Consider the following 21,531-nt stretch of genomic DNA (forward strand, 5'->3'; position numbering starts at 1 on the left):
TTATAGATCACTGTTCTAATGATGATAATATTAAACATTTAAACCCTGAAAATTATTATTCTAATTTAAAACACCGCCGTAAGGCATTTTGAGCTGCTTTGTTCTCTTTTGAATCATTCCATTTCCCAACTTTGTGAGTGTGGCAAGACCCTGTGCTTCGTACTCCTAAAACATGTATTTAACAACTTTGTTCAAACGTTACTTTTTGTCCAACGATGGCTATACTTAGAACATCTATTGCTAAAACTCCATATAAAATTCAAACTCAAATTCTTAAACTACTTTTTGTCCCCCACCAAATTGTTATTGTTTGATGGAGATGTAATGTTTTCATGTAAGAGCTAAGTCTTAGTGTTGGATTTTCTAAAAATTCAAAATTTTCGGCTGACCAAATTAGAAAACAGAAAAGAAGTTCTATTTCGATGTTACTTTTACAATATTTTTCTAGGAAACAAGAAGTTTTCATTCAACAGCAAATGTTAGTTTAATTTCATAAAAAATAACTCCAAGCAGGATTTAACTATTATTCTTACTAAATTTTATCATTAGCTCCTCCAAATTCATGCTGGATAGCAACAGAATCATCAATCACCATCAACTGGCAAGTGATTAAGAAAAACACTAAAACATGTCAGCTTTCTTGCAATTTTGCAGAGCACGGGGAATTTATTCACCCGTGTTGCTAAAGGTAGAAAACACTTATTATTAGAGTCGCAAGTAAAAATATTGGAGCAAACTGGCTAAAACAAAAAGTAGGTCTAGAGAAAAGTAGCAGCAGCAGCAGCTCTGAGGAGTTTCTCCAGGATTCTCAAAATGTAAATCTCCATCAACCAGCATTACAAATGGAACATCAACAAGAATGTAAACACGTTTGATGCCAAGAACTCCTTTCATGTAATGTGCCTCTGCATTGTCATGATATCTTGCTACGATGAACGCAGCGTTTGCATAGGATCAGTGACAAGTTACAGGTTTTCTTTCCTACTTGTCTAGGAGGGTAACTTGCAACGTTAATCAGCAGGTACCGACACTTATAACTAGTGATACTAGTAATATAACATGAGTTTTATGTTGCAAGTAACACCTGGTACAAATTACACAGGATATACAAGCTAACTTTCAAAATTTAACTCCAGAAAGAGGGAAAAGAATGAAACCTGTAACTTGCACACACTAATAGACTTAACTAATAAGCCAAATGCACATTCTTATTTCATGTGGGTAGGGCTTCACAAACAATTTAGCCAACGAATGTTCTCAGAGGATCTTTGAGATTTCTACCAACAACTTATGCAGAGCTTGAGGCTTTGAGAAAAAAGGAGAATGATCAGCCCCCTTCAAACGGAAAACCTTTTCTGGGGGGTTTGCATTTATCATGTTCTCCTGGAGTGAAATGGGTATGGCATTGTCTTCAAGAGTTTGTATATAAAACCGCCTTACAGATCCATATTTCAGGTCTGAAAGGGAAACCTTCTCTAAAACTGGTGCAAATGGTACAGACCTCATGGAGACAGATGCCAATGCAACATCCTGCATTTAGAAAGCAACAAGAAACAAGGAGGGTCAGGGGAAATAGATATAAGCTGGCAAAACTATTAAAAAGGACAGAAACAAAACTTAGATCCTGAATCACATAAACAAATGTATATTTATTTATACAGTAGTCTGCATATTTACGAGTGCATCCCCTAATGCTAGAGACCATTTTTGGTTAGCAATGGAAAGATCCTGACTGCAAGCATTTATACAAAAGAATGTATTACAGAATATACTTTTAGTACAAAGGCCCACAAAGCATGTGTAACAGATAAAAGAGAGCAAAACCTTTCTGAAAATGCTATATGTTCAATAGACAACATTGAAAACTATCCATTTTGAAAATTACGAAGCACTGATAAGCAGTTGCCTGCAGTTCAACTAGTTGCACAATTTCAATTATCATACAACATAATTTATGTGATAATTCTCACTCTTATTAATTAGAATGGAGTGGAGTCCCCAATAAATCTGAAGATCAACAAACTATATGTTTTATACTTTGCAAATAATAATTCAGTGTCAAAAAATACTTTACTAATCTTTATACCAAATCAGACTGAATAAGAGATTTGATATAAAGTAAAGATGAGTCATTTTCACAAGTATTGTCGTCTAATTTAAAAAATGCTCACGTAGCAGTAGCAAGGGAAGACTTCTGTTTGTTCACTAGGACAAAAAATGAAAGGAGGAAATTTGGCCAACACCCAACTACTTACTTTGGAGGGACTTTGGTTGAATAACAAATCCTTCAACAAAGACTTGTCCAGATCAAAAGAAGTGGGAGGAAGATCATTCCCGTTAGCATATATAAAAACCTGAGCCTGTTGCATAAGATCATCTGAACCTGCCTGCAATATACAGCCACAAACAAATCATCACTAAAAGGATAGATGAATTCTTTATTTATAGAAATTGTGATCGCATATATAACCAGCAGAAGTTATAAAACAATTCAGATGCCCTCTGTCTCTGGTTTCAACCTTAGTTCCTTGTTAAATATAAACATTCGGCACCAAAGTAGTGTGATCATAAATCTGTGTAATTTTTTTTGGTAGAAATTCTAAGATTTCAGACTTCAGTTGGAGTAAAATAAAGAAGCATCAATATTAAAGCTAGCAGGAGATGAAACACCTGTTGAGAAATAATATCGAGAGTGCTTTGTCCATTCGTCAACATTGCTGCAGCAATAAACACAGCTTTGGAAATCTTAAGAGGAAACATCTCCATTGCATATGATATACATGCCCCTCCAAAATCATGCCCAACCAAAATCACCTTCATAAGAATTCAAAAGGTAAGAAATATATGGGAAGAAAATTCCTATAGAGCTCAAACTTGGATATTGTGCTACCAATATTGCATCCAAGCAAAGTGAGGGTGAAACATTTACATTTCACAAAATGAAATTTAATTGGAACAAACTACGACTACAGAGGGGGGAAACTACAAATTGTAACACGACCATGATTACCTCAAATTAAATCTGAGTCTGTTTCCAAATACAATCAGTGTCATGATAAACACTCTAACCCTCGGAAAATGTAGACAAAAAAAAGTATTGCAACACTGAACAACGTGACCCATCACCACATATCCTAAGCAGTTTAAGGGAAGTTGTACTAATTTTTTTTCCGAATAGATACCTTCAAGTCATAAGTATAGTTGCCTTTAGACACATACAGAAGTTACTGAGATAAGCACGTAATTTTTCCTTCCCTACTTCACCACTAGTCGGGAAATAACTCGTTAGCTTTATGATTTTCACAATTGCACTTGCAAACTTCAATCCAAAGCATCAATAACTTTTGTGGAACTTTCTCTTCTGTTAGTAAAATTTCTTTGCTTTTCAGCACCTCTTTTCTGTCCTATTTTTTCCACAATTTTGGCCATGGGAATAAATGTTCCTTGTTATCTCCTTGACCATTAATCTACCTTAGAATTTATAACTACTCTACAAAGTGAATTTGGAGGGGATGGGAGTGGCAAGTCATGTGACTTTCACCAGAAATTGGCGATGATTGAAAAATATAGTATATGCTAAAGCCAGGCATCATATCTCCTCTGTAATACTTCAAACCAACACAACAGTGATGGAATAGATCAATCTATTATTTACAGAAAATGAAAGCGGAACTACCTTTTTGCCTTCTGGAAGTTTTTCAAGGAAGTCAGTGAGTGGCTTCACATATTGTGACAAACTTGTAATGCTGTTTGTATCAAATGAACTCACTCCAGAACCAGTTAAATCTATTGCAGCTACTTTATAACCACTTTCTTCTAGAAGTGCAATGGATTTATACCAACACCAGGCCCCAAAGCCACCTCCATGAACAAGGACAATATGATTTGTCTCAAGATCATCGACTTTCACGTCCTGTCAAAATAAAAGCTGCGTGTATAAGCGAAAGAAAATACACCAACAAAGATAACAAGGAAATGATGAAATAAAGAACAGTTAATATTTGAACTAAAAAACAACAATGGGGCTTGCATGTTCCCCTGTAACTGGAAAAGACAGCATGAAAGTGTTAAAAACATGCCATTTTTTTCCAAGAGTTACAAATAAGGAAATAAATAAACAATAATGAATTCCTGCTTTATGCAAGCCCATACTAGAGTCGGAAGAAGAAAGGAATTTTGTAATATAAATGTTCAACTGAGAAAAAGACACAACATATGCAATTTCAAATCAGAAAAGATGGTACTAGATCCATCTGAATTTCAATCTCACTTTAGCCTGACATCTATGTTGTGACAAGAAAGAGGCAACATAAGGTTCCCTTCAAAGCTACAACAAACGTCCAGTAAAAAGCACTTCAAAAGGACAAACTTCACCTCCTTCATACGCCCTGCCATTAGTCAAGACTAGAACAGATTATTATTTACAAAATTCTATTTTTAGTATCAATGGCACATTCACCGGGATGATTTAACACATATCTGCACAATTGCCTCTCCAACTAATATAGCATTAGATGCAAATGAAATAAGTTATTTTATTTCCCAACATTGTTCCGATACAAGTCTCGGGGTCAGAAGAAAAATAACTGACCATTACAGACGATCCTTTCCAAAATCCTATAGCTTTCTTCATCATTCATTCCACTTTCCACATCTTCATCTACTTTAACTCTAAGAAACCACATCATCATAGAAGCCCCCTCCAGTAATTATCAACACCGTAATTAAGATTTTAAAAATTACTATAAACATCAAAACCGACAACATGCATACGTTTCCTTTCACATCACTCAAAGGTTTTAAAAAAATACAAAAATAAAAATCTAAAAGAAAACAATAACCCTCATTACTCCAAAGTTACCTTAATCATCAAAATTTTCAAAATCACCCAACGCGAGTATAACAAACCAAATCCACCAAAATTAACTAAATTCTCAAAATTTCCAAAATCACCGAATACGAGTCCAACAACCAACCAAATCCACCAAAAAAAAATAATTCCTCAGAAAAATCACGGATGACTCATTTTTTTCTTCAAAGGTTTTAAATTGCAATTTAAGTCAAGGTTTTTTCCTTTCGGGATTTCTTCGGCTGGTATTTTCCGCAATTCACTACAACACCAATATCAATAATCGCCAAAAAACCGCAACACGGACCTACAAACCAAAACCGTGGCGATCCAATTCCACCCCCCGCGATAAAAAAAAAAAAAAAACTAGGAACCTTGAGTTTCAATTTTTTTTTTCATTTAAACTATCAAGAAGGTTCACCTGGTTGAGAAGCTGATGAGGTTGAAGGAGAGGGTCGGTGAGGGACCTGGCCCTGGAACTCGAACTCCTCGGCAAGGTGTTGCTGCTGCTGCTGCTCTTCTTGGAGACCCCATTCGGGTACCTAAGCGAAGTGGAGCGATCGAAGTTCTGCTGCTGCTGCTGATGCTGCTTGAAGAGAATCGCGGCGGCGATGGCCTGCTCGCGAATCGCAGCGTCGTCGAGCTTCCTCTCTCTGCGGGAAGAGGAGCGTTTTTTCGCGGCGGTGGAGTGCGGCGGCGCGGGCTTCGCCTTCAAGCGAGCGCAGATGTTACCCATTGCAACAATCGAAATTGAATTGAATCAATTCAATGGCGATGGTGATGGTGACGGTGGTGCATGCAAGAGAAGAAAAGAGAAGAGTGTGCAATAAAAGAGCGAAAGAAAAAAAAAAAAAAAACAGAGAGAGAGGGAAAAAGTGAAGCGAAGCGTGGCGTGGTGATGTGGGGTTTGGGAAGTTTCAGTCAGGTGTGGAGTTGGCAGCAACAGGAAAAAAGAGACTTTGTTTGCTTACAGGAAATAACGTTTCTTTGTTTCACAACGTACGCGTCCAAATACGTTTCTTCCAAATTCAACACTAAATATATTAACAAATTAATAATAATTATGATTCCTGAATTGATAGTTCCAAATTCCAAATTTCGTTTTCCCATCGGAAACTTGTCGGATCTAACGTATTCCCTTCACCAACCTTCTTCACTTTTCCTAAAGTTAAAACAACGTTTTCTCACGGTAAAAGAAAAACGAATTTTACTTTGCAGAGATTTTTTTCCAAAAATGTCCACACGTAATCTTGACTTGATAAAGGTGTTTGGATTTTTTTGAAGAAAGTTAGTGAGCAAACTATTTAAAAATTACTCGATAACAAGGATTTTCGTATCAATAGGATTTTATCCTATATTGTTATGGATGAGTCGTGCCGTTGAAAAAATAACAGGAAACTTGTATAAATATTTTAATTTTAACTCATATTTTTATTTGGAGAGAATATGAAGTTAGAGATTATTATCGATAAAAAATGGCTTAAGAGGAAAGCATCTTTATTATTGGGTTTGAATTATTTGGTTATTTATTGCATTGCTGAATGCAGATTCCTGTAGACATGTCCTTTGCACTTTATAAAATCTCTGATCCCGAAGTTACATTGAATTACTTTTGTTGAAAACCAAGACCATATAGAATGTGGATTAATTTTAAATTTTACATCTTTCATGTTACACCTAATGTAATTAGTACTCTACAGTGCGAGCACTGGTTCAAGAATTCAGAACAAATTTTATTGGAAAGTGACATTATATTATACTGTGATTTTTATATATTCTCAATATAAATTTTAACAAAAAAAAGTATTTATAATATTTAAATCATAATATCATATAAATATTCAAATACAATATAGGTGAATTATAAATTAATATATTTATATTTTATTATTGGTAATAGAATAAGATAATATATTTCTATTTTCAATTCCTTAATAAATGTAGATGATTAGTAGGAATAGTAGCAATTGGTTTTTAATAGCATGTATCACACTCACTATGCTTTTTCCACCTACTTTAGCCAATTTTTTCTTGATACAATGAAGGGTTGACTATATTGGATATATACCATGTCCCTTAGAATAAATAGGGCTAGCAAAATTGGTTGAACCTCTCACTAACAAATTGATCTAGCTACATAAATGTTAATGCTATTTTTTTTTTTTGTTGATATTACATAAATATTAATGAGAATAGAGTCTTCATTTATTAGCCTATAAATTGAGGTAATATTTTATACTATTTGGTCGATGTTTGATTAATGCACGTAAATTTTAACTGTGCTCCACACCCATAATAAAAACTGTGGTCCACCATTTTATTATATTATCGAATTAGATAAATAAAGTTTATTATTTTTAAAAAACTAAGTATTTACTTTTCCTTGGTTTATATAACCATCTCACATCTTTCCCGAGTTAAATGAATAAGATTAATGTTAAGAGAATACACATTATTTAATATAAACCCAAAGGCAACATATTCATAATTAAAAAAACTTTAATTATTTAATAACCCACATATTCTATATTTCTATGTCATCTAGATACATGGGAATTGTAGAATATGATAAATTCTATTTAATCAATGTAAAATAGTCTTGTATCATTTCTATTTTAATATTACATTCTAAGATAATGTAACATTTTTTTTTTCTAACCCCCACCCCACCTCTCTTGACCTGCACAGTTAATGCGTTGACACTTTAATATCTTTGTACCATTAATGCTACACTATATTTGCGTAAGAATTTGTGCCGAGTGTAATGACATATATATTATTTTACTTTTTTCTATATTTTTTCTTCTATTCCTTATTATATTATATAATCTATAAATATTTCGTTTTTATTTTCTTTATGTATATATTAAGTGTTGAGGAACAATTTTGGTAAAATAACTTTTTGGTAGAGAAAAAAAAGTCTAAATCAAATTGTTGTTAGACTTGAATTTGTTTTATCAATGAAATTTTATATATATTTTTAGACAAAGATTAATTTATTGGATAAATTACAATTATGTAGATAACATTGAATAAAAGGTAAATGCTGAGGATATAAGTTTCTTCACCTCTAATAATTAAAGATTAAATTTGAAGGAAAAGAAATTTTACTCACCTTGAAGTTATAATATAAGATTGGCATAGCTTGGTCACTTTCTAGTTATATGCTATGAACAAAAAAGGGGGAAAAAATCTTAAAATTCAAAAAAGAATTAGAAAAAAGTTAAATAGATATTTGAAAAGAATTATAAAGATGTAATTTTTTAAGAAATAAAGAACTAACTATTTATTATTTTTTAAACAAAAAAAAATTGAATTTCATTTTTCACTAATTTTAAAATGTTTCATCTAGTAATCATAAAATGTTCTTTAATAATACAATCTATTAGATTTTGGGTTGTGAAACATAATATCGTTGGTTGATGATTGAAATGTACATTTTTCATTCTTTCAAAGATAAATTAATCAATTTTAAAATGACCATCTCAAAAACTAAAATGAACATTAGTGAAAGACATCTACAAACAAAGAGAATCGTATTCACAAATAGCAAAAAACAAGCAAATCTTAAAAAACAAATTAATTAAATAACATGTTTATCATTCTATTTTGGATAAAAGAGTTCTATGTTTCTGAAGTATGAGTTGATAATGATAAATATGCAAAGAAAGCAAACCAAAAGGACATAATCAAATTGTTAAGGAGGAATATGAAAACATGCTTATAGCAGCATATACTAATTTCTTTGGTTGCAGCAATCCTCACACAAACCAATTCCATTTCCTCAGATTTCAAATCACTATAGGACCACTCTTTAAATATACTTTTCTCAACCAGGACCACTGCATCACACTTTTTTCTTGTAACTTTTCAGCCGAAGAATGCATGAAGAGGGTCATAAACCATAAAAAAGCTTTATAGATATATCTCACAATCCTGTAACAGGTAGAATGAACACTGCATCTTCTTAAGCATGTGAATCTACAATCATGGCGTACATGAAATGTGCACATGATCCCAGTGAACCTTCTGCAAAGTAACAACCACCAACTTACAATTCATTGCAACCAATTAACTTCAAGGATCTGGTCAATGAAGACTGCGAGTAACTTATTAGATTACAGATATGATCACTTTTTTCTCTGCCAAATGCTTTTATAGCATATGATTATAACTTTGAAGATAGGAATATATGGGTATTGCTATGTCCATTATTCTTGCAATCATTCACTCTACCTAGTTATATAATTAGCTTCATTCAATTCTATGTAATATCCCTTTTTTTCGTTTTTCCAATACGCTGCATCACATTTCATTTTTTGAGTTGAACGCAGGTTTAGTTAAAAAGTAGATTTTAAGTTTAATTTAACATCACAAAATTCAGTTTATAAGATGAAATTTGTATTCATTTATATACTATAAATTTATCTTATGCTATTAGTGAGTAGTTTGATAGCAGATGACACAATAGGTTTAACAAACAACATATATTTTAATAGTGGATGATATAATAGATCAATGTCTTATGTGGTTGGACTCAGGTCTTATTGGTGTTTGTTCTCTCCAGTCAAACCTCTTCTGTAAACCTAATAAATGATATCAGAGTCGATAGTTAAAATTGATACCTACAAATGACATTACTGTTTATGACAAGAAAATTGGAAATCTAAAATTAAATTTAACTATATATTTCACTGCCCAATTATTATTAATGTGTAGAGTTTAGTATTTTGACTTTTCTTTTCGTATTTTACTATTATATTTATCAATTTTATGTATTTAATGAATATGTTAAAGGGTTGGAACTCTTTTCACGGACATGTCGGTGGGTATATAGTGGAAGTAATTTGGTTGGCATGGTGACATTTGATTAGATGATGCATGATATGATGATCATAGCTACCTTAGCTTTCCTCGTATATATTGAATGCAATTGTAAGTAGTGGGTGGGAAGTGCCCTCCTTTAATAAACTTTCATCCTAATCATTCCAATGACTAAACCTTCCCCTATCACCCTTCTCACCACTTTTTTTTTCTTTTATGAACAACAAACGACTCGACACCAATTCCCTCCACTTTTTTTATATATCTTGAAAGAGATTGATTCTACATTAATGGAATATGAAATTCGATTTCCGTGTATAAATTGGTACAGAGTTTATGCTATAAATTATTTTTCTGAAATTAAATTTAAAATTTACCTTTTAATATCATATTGAAGTTTGTTCTGGTAACATTTATTAAACTAATCGTATTATTTATCAACTATCAAATTACCGACAAATATATAATTTCACATTCAATATATTTAGTTTTCAATGTGATGAAATGTATTGAAAATTTCACATATTATATTAAAAAATTTATTTTAAACATAATCTAATCTTATAAATAAAACTAACTTTTAAGATATATATATATATATATATATATATATATATATATATATATATATATATATATATATATATATAACGAGTATATATATCATTTGCAAACTTTATATAAAAGTTTATATAAAAAAATAGTAAACTTAGAAAATAAAAACATAAAATATCATAAAAGACGTATTATTTAATATCCACACAAAGAAATATTATTATAGTAATTTGTTATTAAAATTGAGATTATATTAATATCATGCCTTCAAGTTTTTTATAATTTTATGTTTTTTTTACTTATTCTCTATCATTTAATATCTGTTTATTTGAATTTCAGATTTTAAAAATTTACTTTTTTTTATGTTTGATTTTTTTTCTCTTGTAATTGTTTTTCTTTTCTTCCATGATACCACGTCTTCGTTAAATTTAACATTCCTTAGTATTTCTTCTTCTATTAACATTATATTCTTTGTCAATTATGAATTTTATGATAGTGATATTAGACTTTTAATGATGTTAAAATGTAGACCTTTATTTACATTCATTACTTTGATATTAAATTTTTTCGTGAAATATTTATCTTCTTTTAATTTTAATCATTGTTTATATTCTCTTCATTTGCAGTTATTTCCTCCTTCATCAAATCCAAAGTAAACATTTTGCCTTTCATATATAAACTTTGAATACTTCTAACTTGTTAACAATTTTGATAACAAAGTTTATTTATAAAGGAAACTTTATAATTTTTCTCCAACATTTGAGTAACACTTAAAATTTTGAGTAGTCTCGATAACATATAACACATGTTAAAAATTAATTTTACACCTGAATGAGTTCTAATTATAATTGTTCTTATACTTATCACATAAGTGGTTCCTCATTTCCAATTCTTATGTTGAAAATATCAAATTTATTGAGTTCTTTGAAAAGTTCTCGATTATGAGTCCTATGACTTTGTATATCTACTAGTATTTTTACCCATGCAACGCACGGGATATCGAATTTTAAAATTAAAAATTACAGTGTATTTATTAAATTAATTTGAAATTATAAAAATATAATTAAATTTAATATAAATTTTATTTTATAAAATTCAATAATAATATTTTAATTGATTTTATAATAAAAATGTATTTAAGTTATTTATATATATTTTTAATAAAATGTATTATATATAATTATTTTAAATAATATATTAAGATTTAGATAATTAAAATTAAGAAATCAAATTTAATTTTAAATGAAATATTGAGTAAAAAATGTAAAAAAATATAATAGTTGTTTCTCTAATAATAAAAATGATGGACAATATAGAAATTGTTGAGTAGACTTAATAAAGATACAAACATTAGACGATACAAAAAATGTGAAGAGTAAGCGATATAAAGCTACAAGTGCATATAAATGTAATGTTTAATTAGTCAAATAGTACTCACTCTCTTCAGATGGTGTAGACAAAATAGTACACTATGCAAAAATACAAAGGTTAGATGTTGATAGACTCTTCTATTGGAGTCCCTTTTTTACAAATTTTTTGGATTTTGAATTTCAAATTTTAACTTTGCTCCCATATTTCATAGCTTTTAAAATTTAGAATTTAAATTCAAACTTTATTACTATATATTTTGAATTTCAAATTTGACAATATATATCCTAATTTAGAAAAAAAAATATTGAAATCGACATTATTAGTGATTTTTATATCTTTAAAAATTTTAAGAATGTATAATTTTAACTTGTAATGATATATCAATGTCTATGTTATAAAAAATATTTTTTAAATTATTGTTTAAGTTTGTGTAAAATGTCAAAAAATATGTGAAAAATATTTAAAAATATTTAAATAAAATCATATTTAAATTTTACAATTATTTATTTATTATTTTACACTATATTTTAATTATTTTTACTATTATTATTATATTAGGACTAATATGTTAATATATTATTATATTATTAAGAATCATAGATCTTTTGTTCCTAAATATTATATTACTTGTTTATTTTCTATATCATATTTTTAACTTTTATTGTTTTTAATTGTGAATATTAATGTATTTCCATTAAATTTTTTAATTTATCATTTTTCAGATTTTGATAATATATAAAATACGAACCTTTCTCATAAGTTAAAAATATTTGAAAGTTGTTTAGAGACATTATAAGAATCTATTGAAAAACCTACACTATTTTACAATTTTTTTTAATGTTAAAATTTAAATTTTATTGGTATATTTTTTGTTTAATTAGTCAAATAGTACCATTTTCATTCTAAAGTTTCAGTTTGGTAATTGCTTTTAGAGAAAATGTTACTGTATATACTTTGAATTCCAATTTTCATAATATATGAATTTTAATCTTGCAATAATATTGAAATTGAAATAGTTAATTATTTCCATATCTTTAAAAGTTTAAAAAAAATTTAATTTTTAATTTTTACCTTATATTTTAATTATATTAATATTATTATATTTTATATTTACATTGTTACATATTATTATATTTTATAATATATTATTATATCATTATGGGTCATCAAATTTTTTGAATATTTGAATTTATATATTTTTATCAGAAATGTTAAAGTATTTATTACAAAAATTAACTTTTGTATATATTTTTCATTTTAAATGTTAAATTTAATTTTTTTATCACATTCTATTTCTTTTACTGTCCGTTACGATTTCAAATTTGAATTCAAAATTTATTAATATTATTATATGTATTATGATTAATTTTTCACAACTTAAAAACGATATTATTTTCAATGAATTAATTTTGAAATTTATTCTAAAAACACACGGAAGAAATATATTACCTAATATTATCTACTGCTTGATGTTTACAAAAATCAACTATAAGAAAATTTCAGTTTCAAAGAACATTAAATGAAAAAAAATAGTTTCCAATGTAAATTCAATGTAATGTAATATTATATAAAAATATAAAATGATAATATTACATTAATCCTTCATAAATATAAATTTATTCTTAAATTAATATTTAAATTTAATCATAAATTGATATAAAGTTAAGAATACAACCATAATCATTATTATTAGATCAATCAGTTTTCAAACACGTTAATAGAAGAAGATTTTGGTTTCCAATGCAATATTTTAAAACCATAATTTATATAAAGTTAAGAATACAACCATAATAAGTAATATTAGATCAATCGGTTTTCAAGCACATTAATAGAAGAAGATTTTGCATTTTGTATTAATCATTAACGATAAATAAAAAAGCATATAACATCTCAAAAAACAACATGATGATATAAAATTTTTATATTTTTTATATACTTAAAATTGATAAATAATATTTTTCGTGAATGTCTTAAACTCTAATTATGTGTTTGATTGATACTCCATGATTCATTGAGTCCCACAAATCATGATTATTGTTGTTCATAATAAATAGTCATAATTCAAAATGAAAAATTCTTGGAAGACGAAAAGTTTTCCATTTATTCTGTATATTTTTGACATTTATATTGAAAGACGTAAGTGTTGATTTATAAAGTTTATTCAATAAGCTAAGTTAAAATTTAAGAAGATTTTTGAAAACTCTATAAAGCTCTCTTAAAAAGGTAGGTAGATTTTTAAAATATTTTCCATTTAAAATTTTAATACAATAAATTCATATATAAAATTGAAATGAGAAACACAAAAAGTTGTTGGTTTCTAATATTTAATATTATTTAATGACAAAGACATTCATCTTTGAGAAGCCGTAAAAATATATCTTAGAAGTAGGTCGGAAGAAACTGAAAAGTTCTTTAAGAGGTTGAAAATATATAGCTTGGAAGTAGTGTTGGAAAAAACTGGAAAATTGTTTTAATTCTTAACATCTTTATATTTTTGGAAGATGAAAAGTAGATTTTTAAAAATATAAATATATTTTTAAGTAAGCTACGTAAAAAAAACAAAGTCTTAATTTTTAATTTGGTAATTAAATATATTTAAGGTAAGTAATTTTAAGAAATTATTAACTGATCAGATTTTGAGAAAAGTGTAATATGTAATGACTATTTGGTAAATCAAATAAGATTTAATATTATATTTTAAAATATTCACTCTCGATTCTACAAAACATTTCAGTCATGTAATATCCGTAAATTTCACACAAAATCCTAATTAATTTATTATATTACATTCTTTAATTAGATTTATTTTATAAAAATTAGCTACCTTCTCCAAGAAACTTTGTAAAAGTTTCTAAAGTTGTTATTTTATCATATTTACTTCAAAATATTAATTATGAAGACCACCAATGATGTATATTTTGGGACAATGCATATTAGAACTCAAAACAGTATTGTTAGCTTTGCAATTGTATATAATTATATATTAGATTATATACTATTAGAGATTTTGATCATTCAAAATGACTTTTACTCTATGAGAATGTGAGAAGATTTTTGGACCCGTATAAAAGTTTTTCAAGAAGGTATGTAGATTTTTTAAAATATTTTCCATTTAAAATTATAATACAATAAATTCAAATATAACATTGTATTGAGACACTTAAAAAGTTGTTGGTTTCTTCATAATTAATGCTAATTGATTATAAAAATGTGTTGGAAGAGACAAATTTTTATCTTGAAAGTAGTGTTGAAAGAAACTGAAAAGTTGTTTTTATTCTCCTAAATATCTTTTAATTTTGGAAGATGAAAAGTATTTTTTGAAAAGTATTAAAAGCATATCTAGCAAGCCAAGTAAAAAAAATTTAAATTTTTAATTTGGTAAATAAATGTATTTAAAGTAAATAATTTTATTTGCATTTTTTATTAATAAGAAAATATTAATTAATCAGATTCAAAAAAGTGTAATATGTAATATTATTTTTAAAACAAAAATTAAAAAAATAACTAATTTTGTCTATAAAAAAGGAGAAACTATTAATATTTATATAAAAATATTTGGTAGTTATCATTATGTATTCTTTTAATTTTAAATTATAAATATTTTTTGTACTCTGAAATTTTTAAGACGTGGGACTGGAATGAGGAAGCAAACAATTATATTTCATTCATGGATTTAACTTATTAAACTTTAATAAATATTTGGTGAAGCATGAACTTTATTTCAATTTTGTTTGTTGAAAAATTTAGAAAATTTAGATTTTACCTCGATTTGCATTTATTTTAAAAATAAATTGTAACTTATGATTTCCATTTACTTTACTATTATAATTCTTAAACAGTAAATATTATTGTATCAAATAACATGAAAATTATATTTGAAAGTATTCACTCTCAAAACTACGAAACATTTTAGTAAATATCGTGTAATATTTTGTAAATTCCACACCAAATCCTAATTAATTTATTGTATTACCATTTTTAGTTTAATTTATTTTAAAAACAATAGTTACTTTCTCTAAAAAACTTTGTAAAGGTTCCTAAAATGTCATCATATGATACTTACTGCTCCAAAACATTAATTATGAAGACCACCAATTATGTTTTTTTGGGACATGACATTCTCTTACTGTAATAAATGAATGTTGTATATTTCAATACATGTCTGGAAATCTAATCTACACATATGAACCCATATGAGTATATTTGAAAGAAGATAAATTGTAAATTGTAGACGTAGCAGCGTTCTTTGAGTGTGAAGAGAGGTACCGGTAATCAAAGCGTGTTAGTGATAATAATATTATGTAGAGCAATTATGATTATCGTCTTGAGAGGTGTTGATAACTCTGGACAGTTATTATCATTATCTCGAGCAATGCAAAATTTAATGCATTTGAATACTGATTGACACGTTGATTTGGAGATAATTCGAACCACTTTTTGAAAGGCGTTGGAATACAAAAAGTTTTTTAAACGGTCATTTTAAATTTATTTTTCCATAAAAATTGATCTTAAATTCTTTTGAGTATGAAAATGGTGAAAAATATTTTAATTATTTTATAACTTATATTATTTTAATAATAATAATTAATAAGTAATAGTTATTTATTTCACTGACGTTTAAATTTCCAATTTATATGGAATGGTAATAAATGTTAATTAATTCAATTTCTAATTAAAAATAATTTATATTGACTAAAATGAAGTCGAACAAAATCTAATACAAAAAAGGAAAATACATATAATAAAAGAGAATAAAATATAACTTTTATATTGAGATATATAATAACTGCATACAAAATAAGAGTCCAATTGAAATCTTCTTATATATTGAGATATATATATATATATATATATATATATATATATATATATATATATATATATATATATATATATATATATAAGAAGTTCAAACAAAATTACATACAAAATTTTCAACTTTAATACCAAAAGAATAGATAAAGAACTTTGATATCTCTGCTTGTTATTTCACTTTCAACTTTAAAAAACAATTCAGGGTGATCCTCTACAAAGAGTTGATGATCTCCATAGAAAGATCTTAGTTGGTTCTAGCCTTGGGTAATCATTGGAGTGTGAATATCCATGTTGTAAGTAACATGGTGAACATTACTTTGGTAATCAACAACAATCCATTTAGCAGCAAGGTCCTCCCAATAGCGTCTTATGAACACTCGGTCGACGTGTCCAAAGTCCTTAAAATATTAGCAAGTTAAGAATAAATAAATAAATAAATATAAATAACAAAAATAAATGAGTTTGAAATCAAAAAATATACATGGTCTTTCAAAAACATAGAAATGAATCTGCCAACCATTTCTGAAGAAAGTATGGATTGTGGTGTGGGCATGGATTCCATTGCAGGAGAATAGGTTGGTGATGAAGTAAAATTGTAAGAGAAGAAAATGGGTAACAGTAGAAAAATCAGATGTCTGACTTTGAATTGGTAAACATAGGGAATATATATATAAAAAGAATAGGAGAAGTCATAGGTGTTGGAAGTATCCGTACATACTGGACAGTCTGAACTGGTAAAAGTACATGTTAATAAATACGAATTAAAAAATAATACGTTAAAAAAAAAGAATTATGAAGCGTCGTAAAAGTATAAGAAGAATTATTTAATGTAATTTATTAATGTTGATTTTTTTCAGGAAGGGGTATTTAATATTGGAATATAATAAAGTTTAATAATTATAACGTGTGGCAGATGATGGAGCAGTGACAGATGATGAAGCAGTTTATTCATCATTATCTCGAGCAGTGCGAAATTTAATGCGTTTGAACACTGATTGACAGGTTGATTTGGAAAAAAATTTGAAGCCGTATTTGAAGGGGTTGGAATACAAAACGTTTTCTAAACGAAATGGTTTTGATGGAGTAAACGATGATTGGAAAAATGTGAAGAACTCTTTGAAAAATGTCCGAATAAAAACAAAAATTGGGTAAAAATAAAGAGATTTGGTGATACAATGCATTATTAAAAAAATACCATTAACGAAAAAAAATGACACAAATAGAGTTTAAGGTAGAAAAATGAAGAAGATTAAGGGTTTGCTTGTAAAAGGTGAAAAAATACAGATAAGTTGGTAAAGAAAAAGGTATTTTGATACAAATTACTTACCAGTTAAGTTGTACAACGAAAAAGACTCGTGCATGACTTTGAAATCTTGATTTGAAGCCTGTATCCAGAAGAAAAACAGTTAGATCAAGGTAGATAAACGGAAAAAATAGTTAGATTAACTTTGTTTGGTGTAGAACTTTGAAAAAATATAGTGTATGATGAACTCTTTGAAAAATGTCCAAATAAAAACGTAAATCGGATAACAATAAAGAGATCTGCTGATAGAATGCATTATTAAAAAAATACCATGAACGAAAAAAAAAAATGACACCAAGAGAGTTGAAGGTAGAAAAATGAAGAAGATGAACGGGTTGCTTGTAAAAGGTGGAAAAATACAGATAAATTGGTAAAAAAAAAGGTAGATTTTGATACAAATTACTTACCAGTTAAGTTGTACAGCGAAAAAGACTCTTGAATCAGTTTGAAATCTTGATTTGAAGCCTGTAAACAGAAGAAAAATATAAGAAACAGTTAGATCAAAGTACATAAACGCCAAAAATAGTTAGATAAAAAGTTTTTATAAACCTGATGTTAAATCTGTCGCAGTGAACCATATTAGACATGTAGCAACCCTAGAAAATACCATCATCGGAAAAAAATAGTTAGATCTGAGAAAATAAAAGAAGAATATTAGTTGTTTGCTTGAGAAAGGTCAAAATGAAAACGAAATCTGCGTAATAAAACCATATGTCACAGTGAACCATATTAGTCATGTACAAAAATGAAACAAATAGTTAGATCTGACAAAATATAAGAAGAAAATGAGTTGTTCGGTTGAGAAAACTCAAAATAAAATTGACTTCTGGGTTTAAACCTGTAAAAAAACGCATGAAAAAGTTAGATCTGACAAAATATGAGAAGAAAAATAGATGTTCGCTTGAGAAAACTCAAAATAAAAACGATTTCTGGGTTTAAACCTGTAAAAAAACGCATGAAAAAGATTGATCTGACAAAAAATAAGAAGAAAATGAGTTGTTCGCTTTAGAAAACTCAAAATGAAATCGACTTCTGTGTTCTTACCTGTAAAAAAGCGCATGAAAAAGTTAGATCTGACAAAATATAAGAAGAAAATGAGTTGTTCGCTTGAGAAACTCAAAATAAAATCGACTTCTGGGTTCTTACCTGTAAAAAAACGCATGAAAAAGTTAGATCTGACAAAATATAAGAAGAAAATGAGATGCTTGCTTGAGAAAAATCAAAATAAATACGACTTCTGGGTTTAAATCTCTGAAAAAACGAATGAAAAAGATAGATCTGACAAAAAATAAGAAGAAATGAGTTGTTCGGTTGAGAAAACTCTAAATAAAATCGACTTCTTGTTTTAAACCTGTAAAAAAACGCATCAAAAAGTTAGATATCGGAAAATATAAGAAGATAAGTTGTTCGGTTGAGAAAACTCAAAATAAATTCGACTTCTGGGTTAAAACCTGTAAAAAAAGGCATGAAAAAGTTAGATCTCACAAAATATAAACCATCTCCATAGTCATTTTTTTGCGATTTAAAAACAACTCGATGAAAAGAAGATGTTAGAGAAGAAGCTAAGAAAGGCAGAGAAACCATGATGAACGCGGAGAAACAGAGACAGAGAAAGAGAGAGAAAGAAGTGAGAAAGAGGAAGGTGAGAAGACTGAGGAAGAGTGAGAAGATGAAGCGTTTGAAGCTGTGAAAGTGAGAATGAGAGACGAAAAGTAAAAAAGAGAGAGAAAAAGTTTAAGAGAGAGAATTGAATTTGAATTTTGAAAGTGGAAAGAGAGGAAAAATAAGCGGTGGGATACGTGGAGAAAGCGGAAAGAGAGAGAAATTTTTTTTTTTAATTTTTTTTCGAAGTGTCAAAATGATGAGAGTGTGACACGTTAGCTTTTTTAGTTTTTGTAGATAAAAATTTTTGAATTGAAGTGTGTGATATATAGTATTTAATTGAAAAAGTTGCTATTTGTTAGTTCTCATTTGTGTGTGTGTGTGTATATATATATATATATATATATATATATATATATATATATATATAGATTATCTATAATCCAACATTTTGTAGATATGTTGGTTGTAACACATGATGATGTACAAAGTAGTTCTTTCCCAATTCATCATATATAATATTTACACCTTAAGGATTTTGGGATTTGCATATCTTTTTCACATGTCAATTGATTGCATATGTGGCCTTTTGCATATAGCCACTAACGCTTGTTATGTTGATGATTATTTTTCTTACAATGGAAATAAGATGAAAAAACTTGTGTGTTGTTGTATAATTTCTTTTGTTGTTCGTGACTTCAAGAGTATCTTTACCAATAATGAAGTAAAGTAACTTCATTCGCATGATCTTCTTTCATTGGTCTCCGTTACTCTTGTGCTTGTAAGATATATATCACTTATGTCAAAGTAATTGTAGACAAATCTTATGTATTTTTCAAGTAATGGATGTTTTGTATTTCTCTAGTACAGTCATCAAAATTTTCTCAACAAGTTTGAAATTTGAAAATTCTTTTCTTAATAAGTTTATCTTGTTAGCAATATCCAACAATTTGTTTGGATAGTTCTTAGTCATAAATTTCTTTGGATGACTTTAGAGTCACAATCTTGATAAGGATCATTTGTGAGACACCAAGTATGATTTTGTCTTTGTCTTTTTTTCTTTTGTATTTTGATTTGAGTCATAGTGAGATTTTCAGGCAAATAACCAATGTCGTATGTATTCTGTCACGACTTCCCACAAATCTAGCCTATCTAGATAAGTTTACATTTTTTTCGTCCATGGATCATAGTTTTTACCGTCAAAGAGTGAAATAACAATTTATGAGAAATTTTCTTCCATCTGTAGGTCTCATAAGAATGATGACTATGATACCACTATTGAAATTTTTAGAGTTTTTAAAAATATGAAAAATATCTAGTATAGAAAAACTTGTTATTTTATTTTATTCATATATTTTATATATAGAATAAAATGTAACATAATATTAAATACTTATAATATCTCAATCTTGATTTTCTAGATATACTAAATATTTGTATATTTTTTTTAAAAAAATATTTTTAAAACTGAAATTTTTCTCAAAAACTAATTTAAATAAAAAATATTAAATAAATATTCTCACTGCTCTAGTATATGTTGAGATGTACTAGAAAAACTTTATAACACTCAATAAACAAACAGTTAATAAAGAGATGTCTACCTTAAATTTACTTATTTATAACTACGTAATTATAATATCAATACCTAAATATAATTATACTATCAGACCATGTGTTAATTTTTACGTGGTTAGGATGATATCGATTTATAACATTTCATAATCAAGAAAAAAACTTATTCAAATAAATATCTCTTCATCATCATGTTTCTTCTTTCCTTTCAAAAATTTCGGCTTAGTCTAATTCGCAAGGCGAGTCACCACCGATCGTAACAGATAACTATTGTTTAACATTACAAATAAGGGATATGGCAAATTCACAGACCTGTGACAAGACTTGGTTTTGAATCGTACATAACGGAGACGTAACAATACACATTCTTGACATTATAATATACGTATAGTATACGGAAAGTACCAGCAGTATTTTATAGGAAATTATTAATGATTTAATGACTAGTAAAATTGGATCTTATTTATTTTCTATACACATGCATAAAATAGATAACTTCAATCGAATTAAGTACGATTATCATTAATTAATCTCCATATTGGTGGCTATATATTTTTTCCTCGGTTCAGTATAATAAAGTTAGCTTTATTTGATTTAATATTGGATGCACCTACCAATGCACGGAAGGATTTTTCTCATC

General features: G+C 27.8%; 1 protein-coding gene across 1 annotated transcript; it reads right to left on the bottom strand.

Moving 5' to 3' along the window:
* Nucleotides 1-609: 609 nt before the first annotated feature.
* Nucleotides 610-5,864, bottom strand: LOC114185562 (putative methylesterase 11, chloroplastic). The gene is made up of 5 exons (XM_028073375.1): nucleotides 5,271-5,864; nucleotides 3,677-3,913; nucleotides 2,671-2,814; nucleotides 2,256-2,387; nucleotides 610-1,530 (listed from the first exon to the last, which is right to left on the bottom strand). The coding sequence occupies exons 1-5, from the start codon at nucleotides 5,583-5,585 to the stop codon at nucleotides 1,258-1,260; spliced, it is 1,101 nt and encodes a 366-aa protein (XP_027929176.1). The 5' UTR covers nucleotides 5,586-5,864; the 3' UTR covers nucleotides 610-1,257.
* Between the last annotated feature and the right edge of the window lie 15,667 nt (nucleotides 5,865-21,531).

Source organism: Vigna unguiculata, chromosome 5, assembly GCF_004118075.2.
Source record: "Vigna unguiculata cultivar IT97K-499-35 chromosome 5, ASM411807v1, whole genome shotgun sequence".
Lineage (NCBI taxonomy): Eukaryota > Viridiplantae > Streptophyta > Magnoliopsida > Fabales > Fabaceae > Vigna > Vigna unguiculata.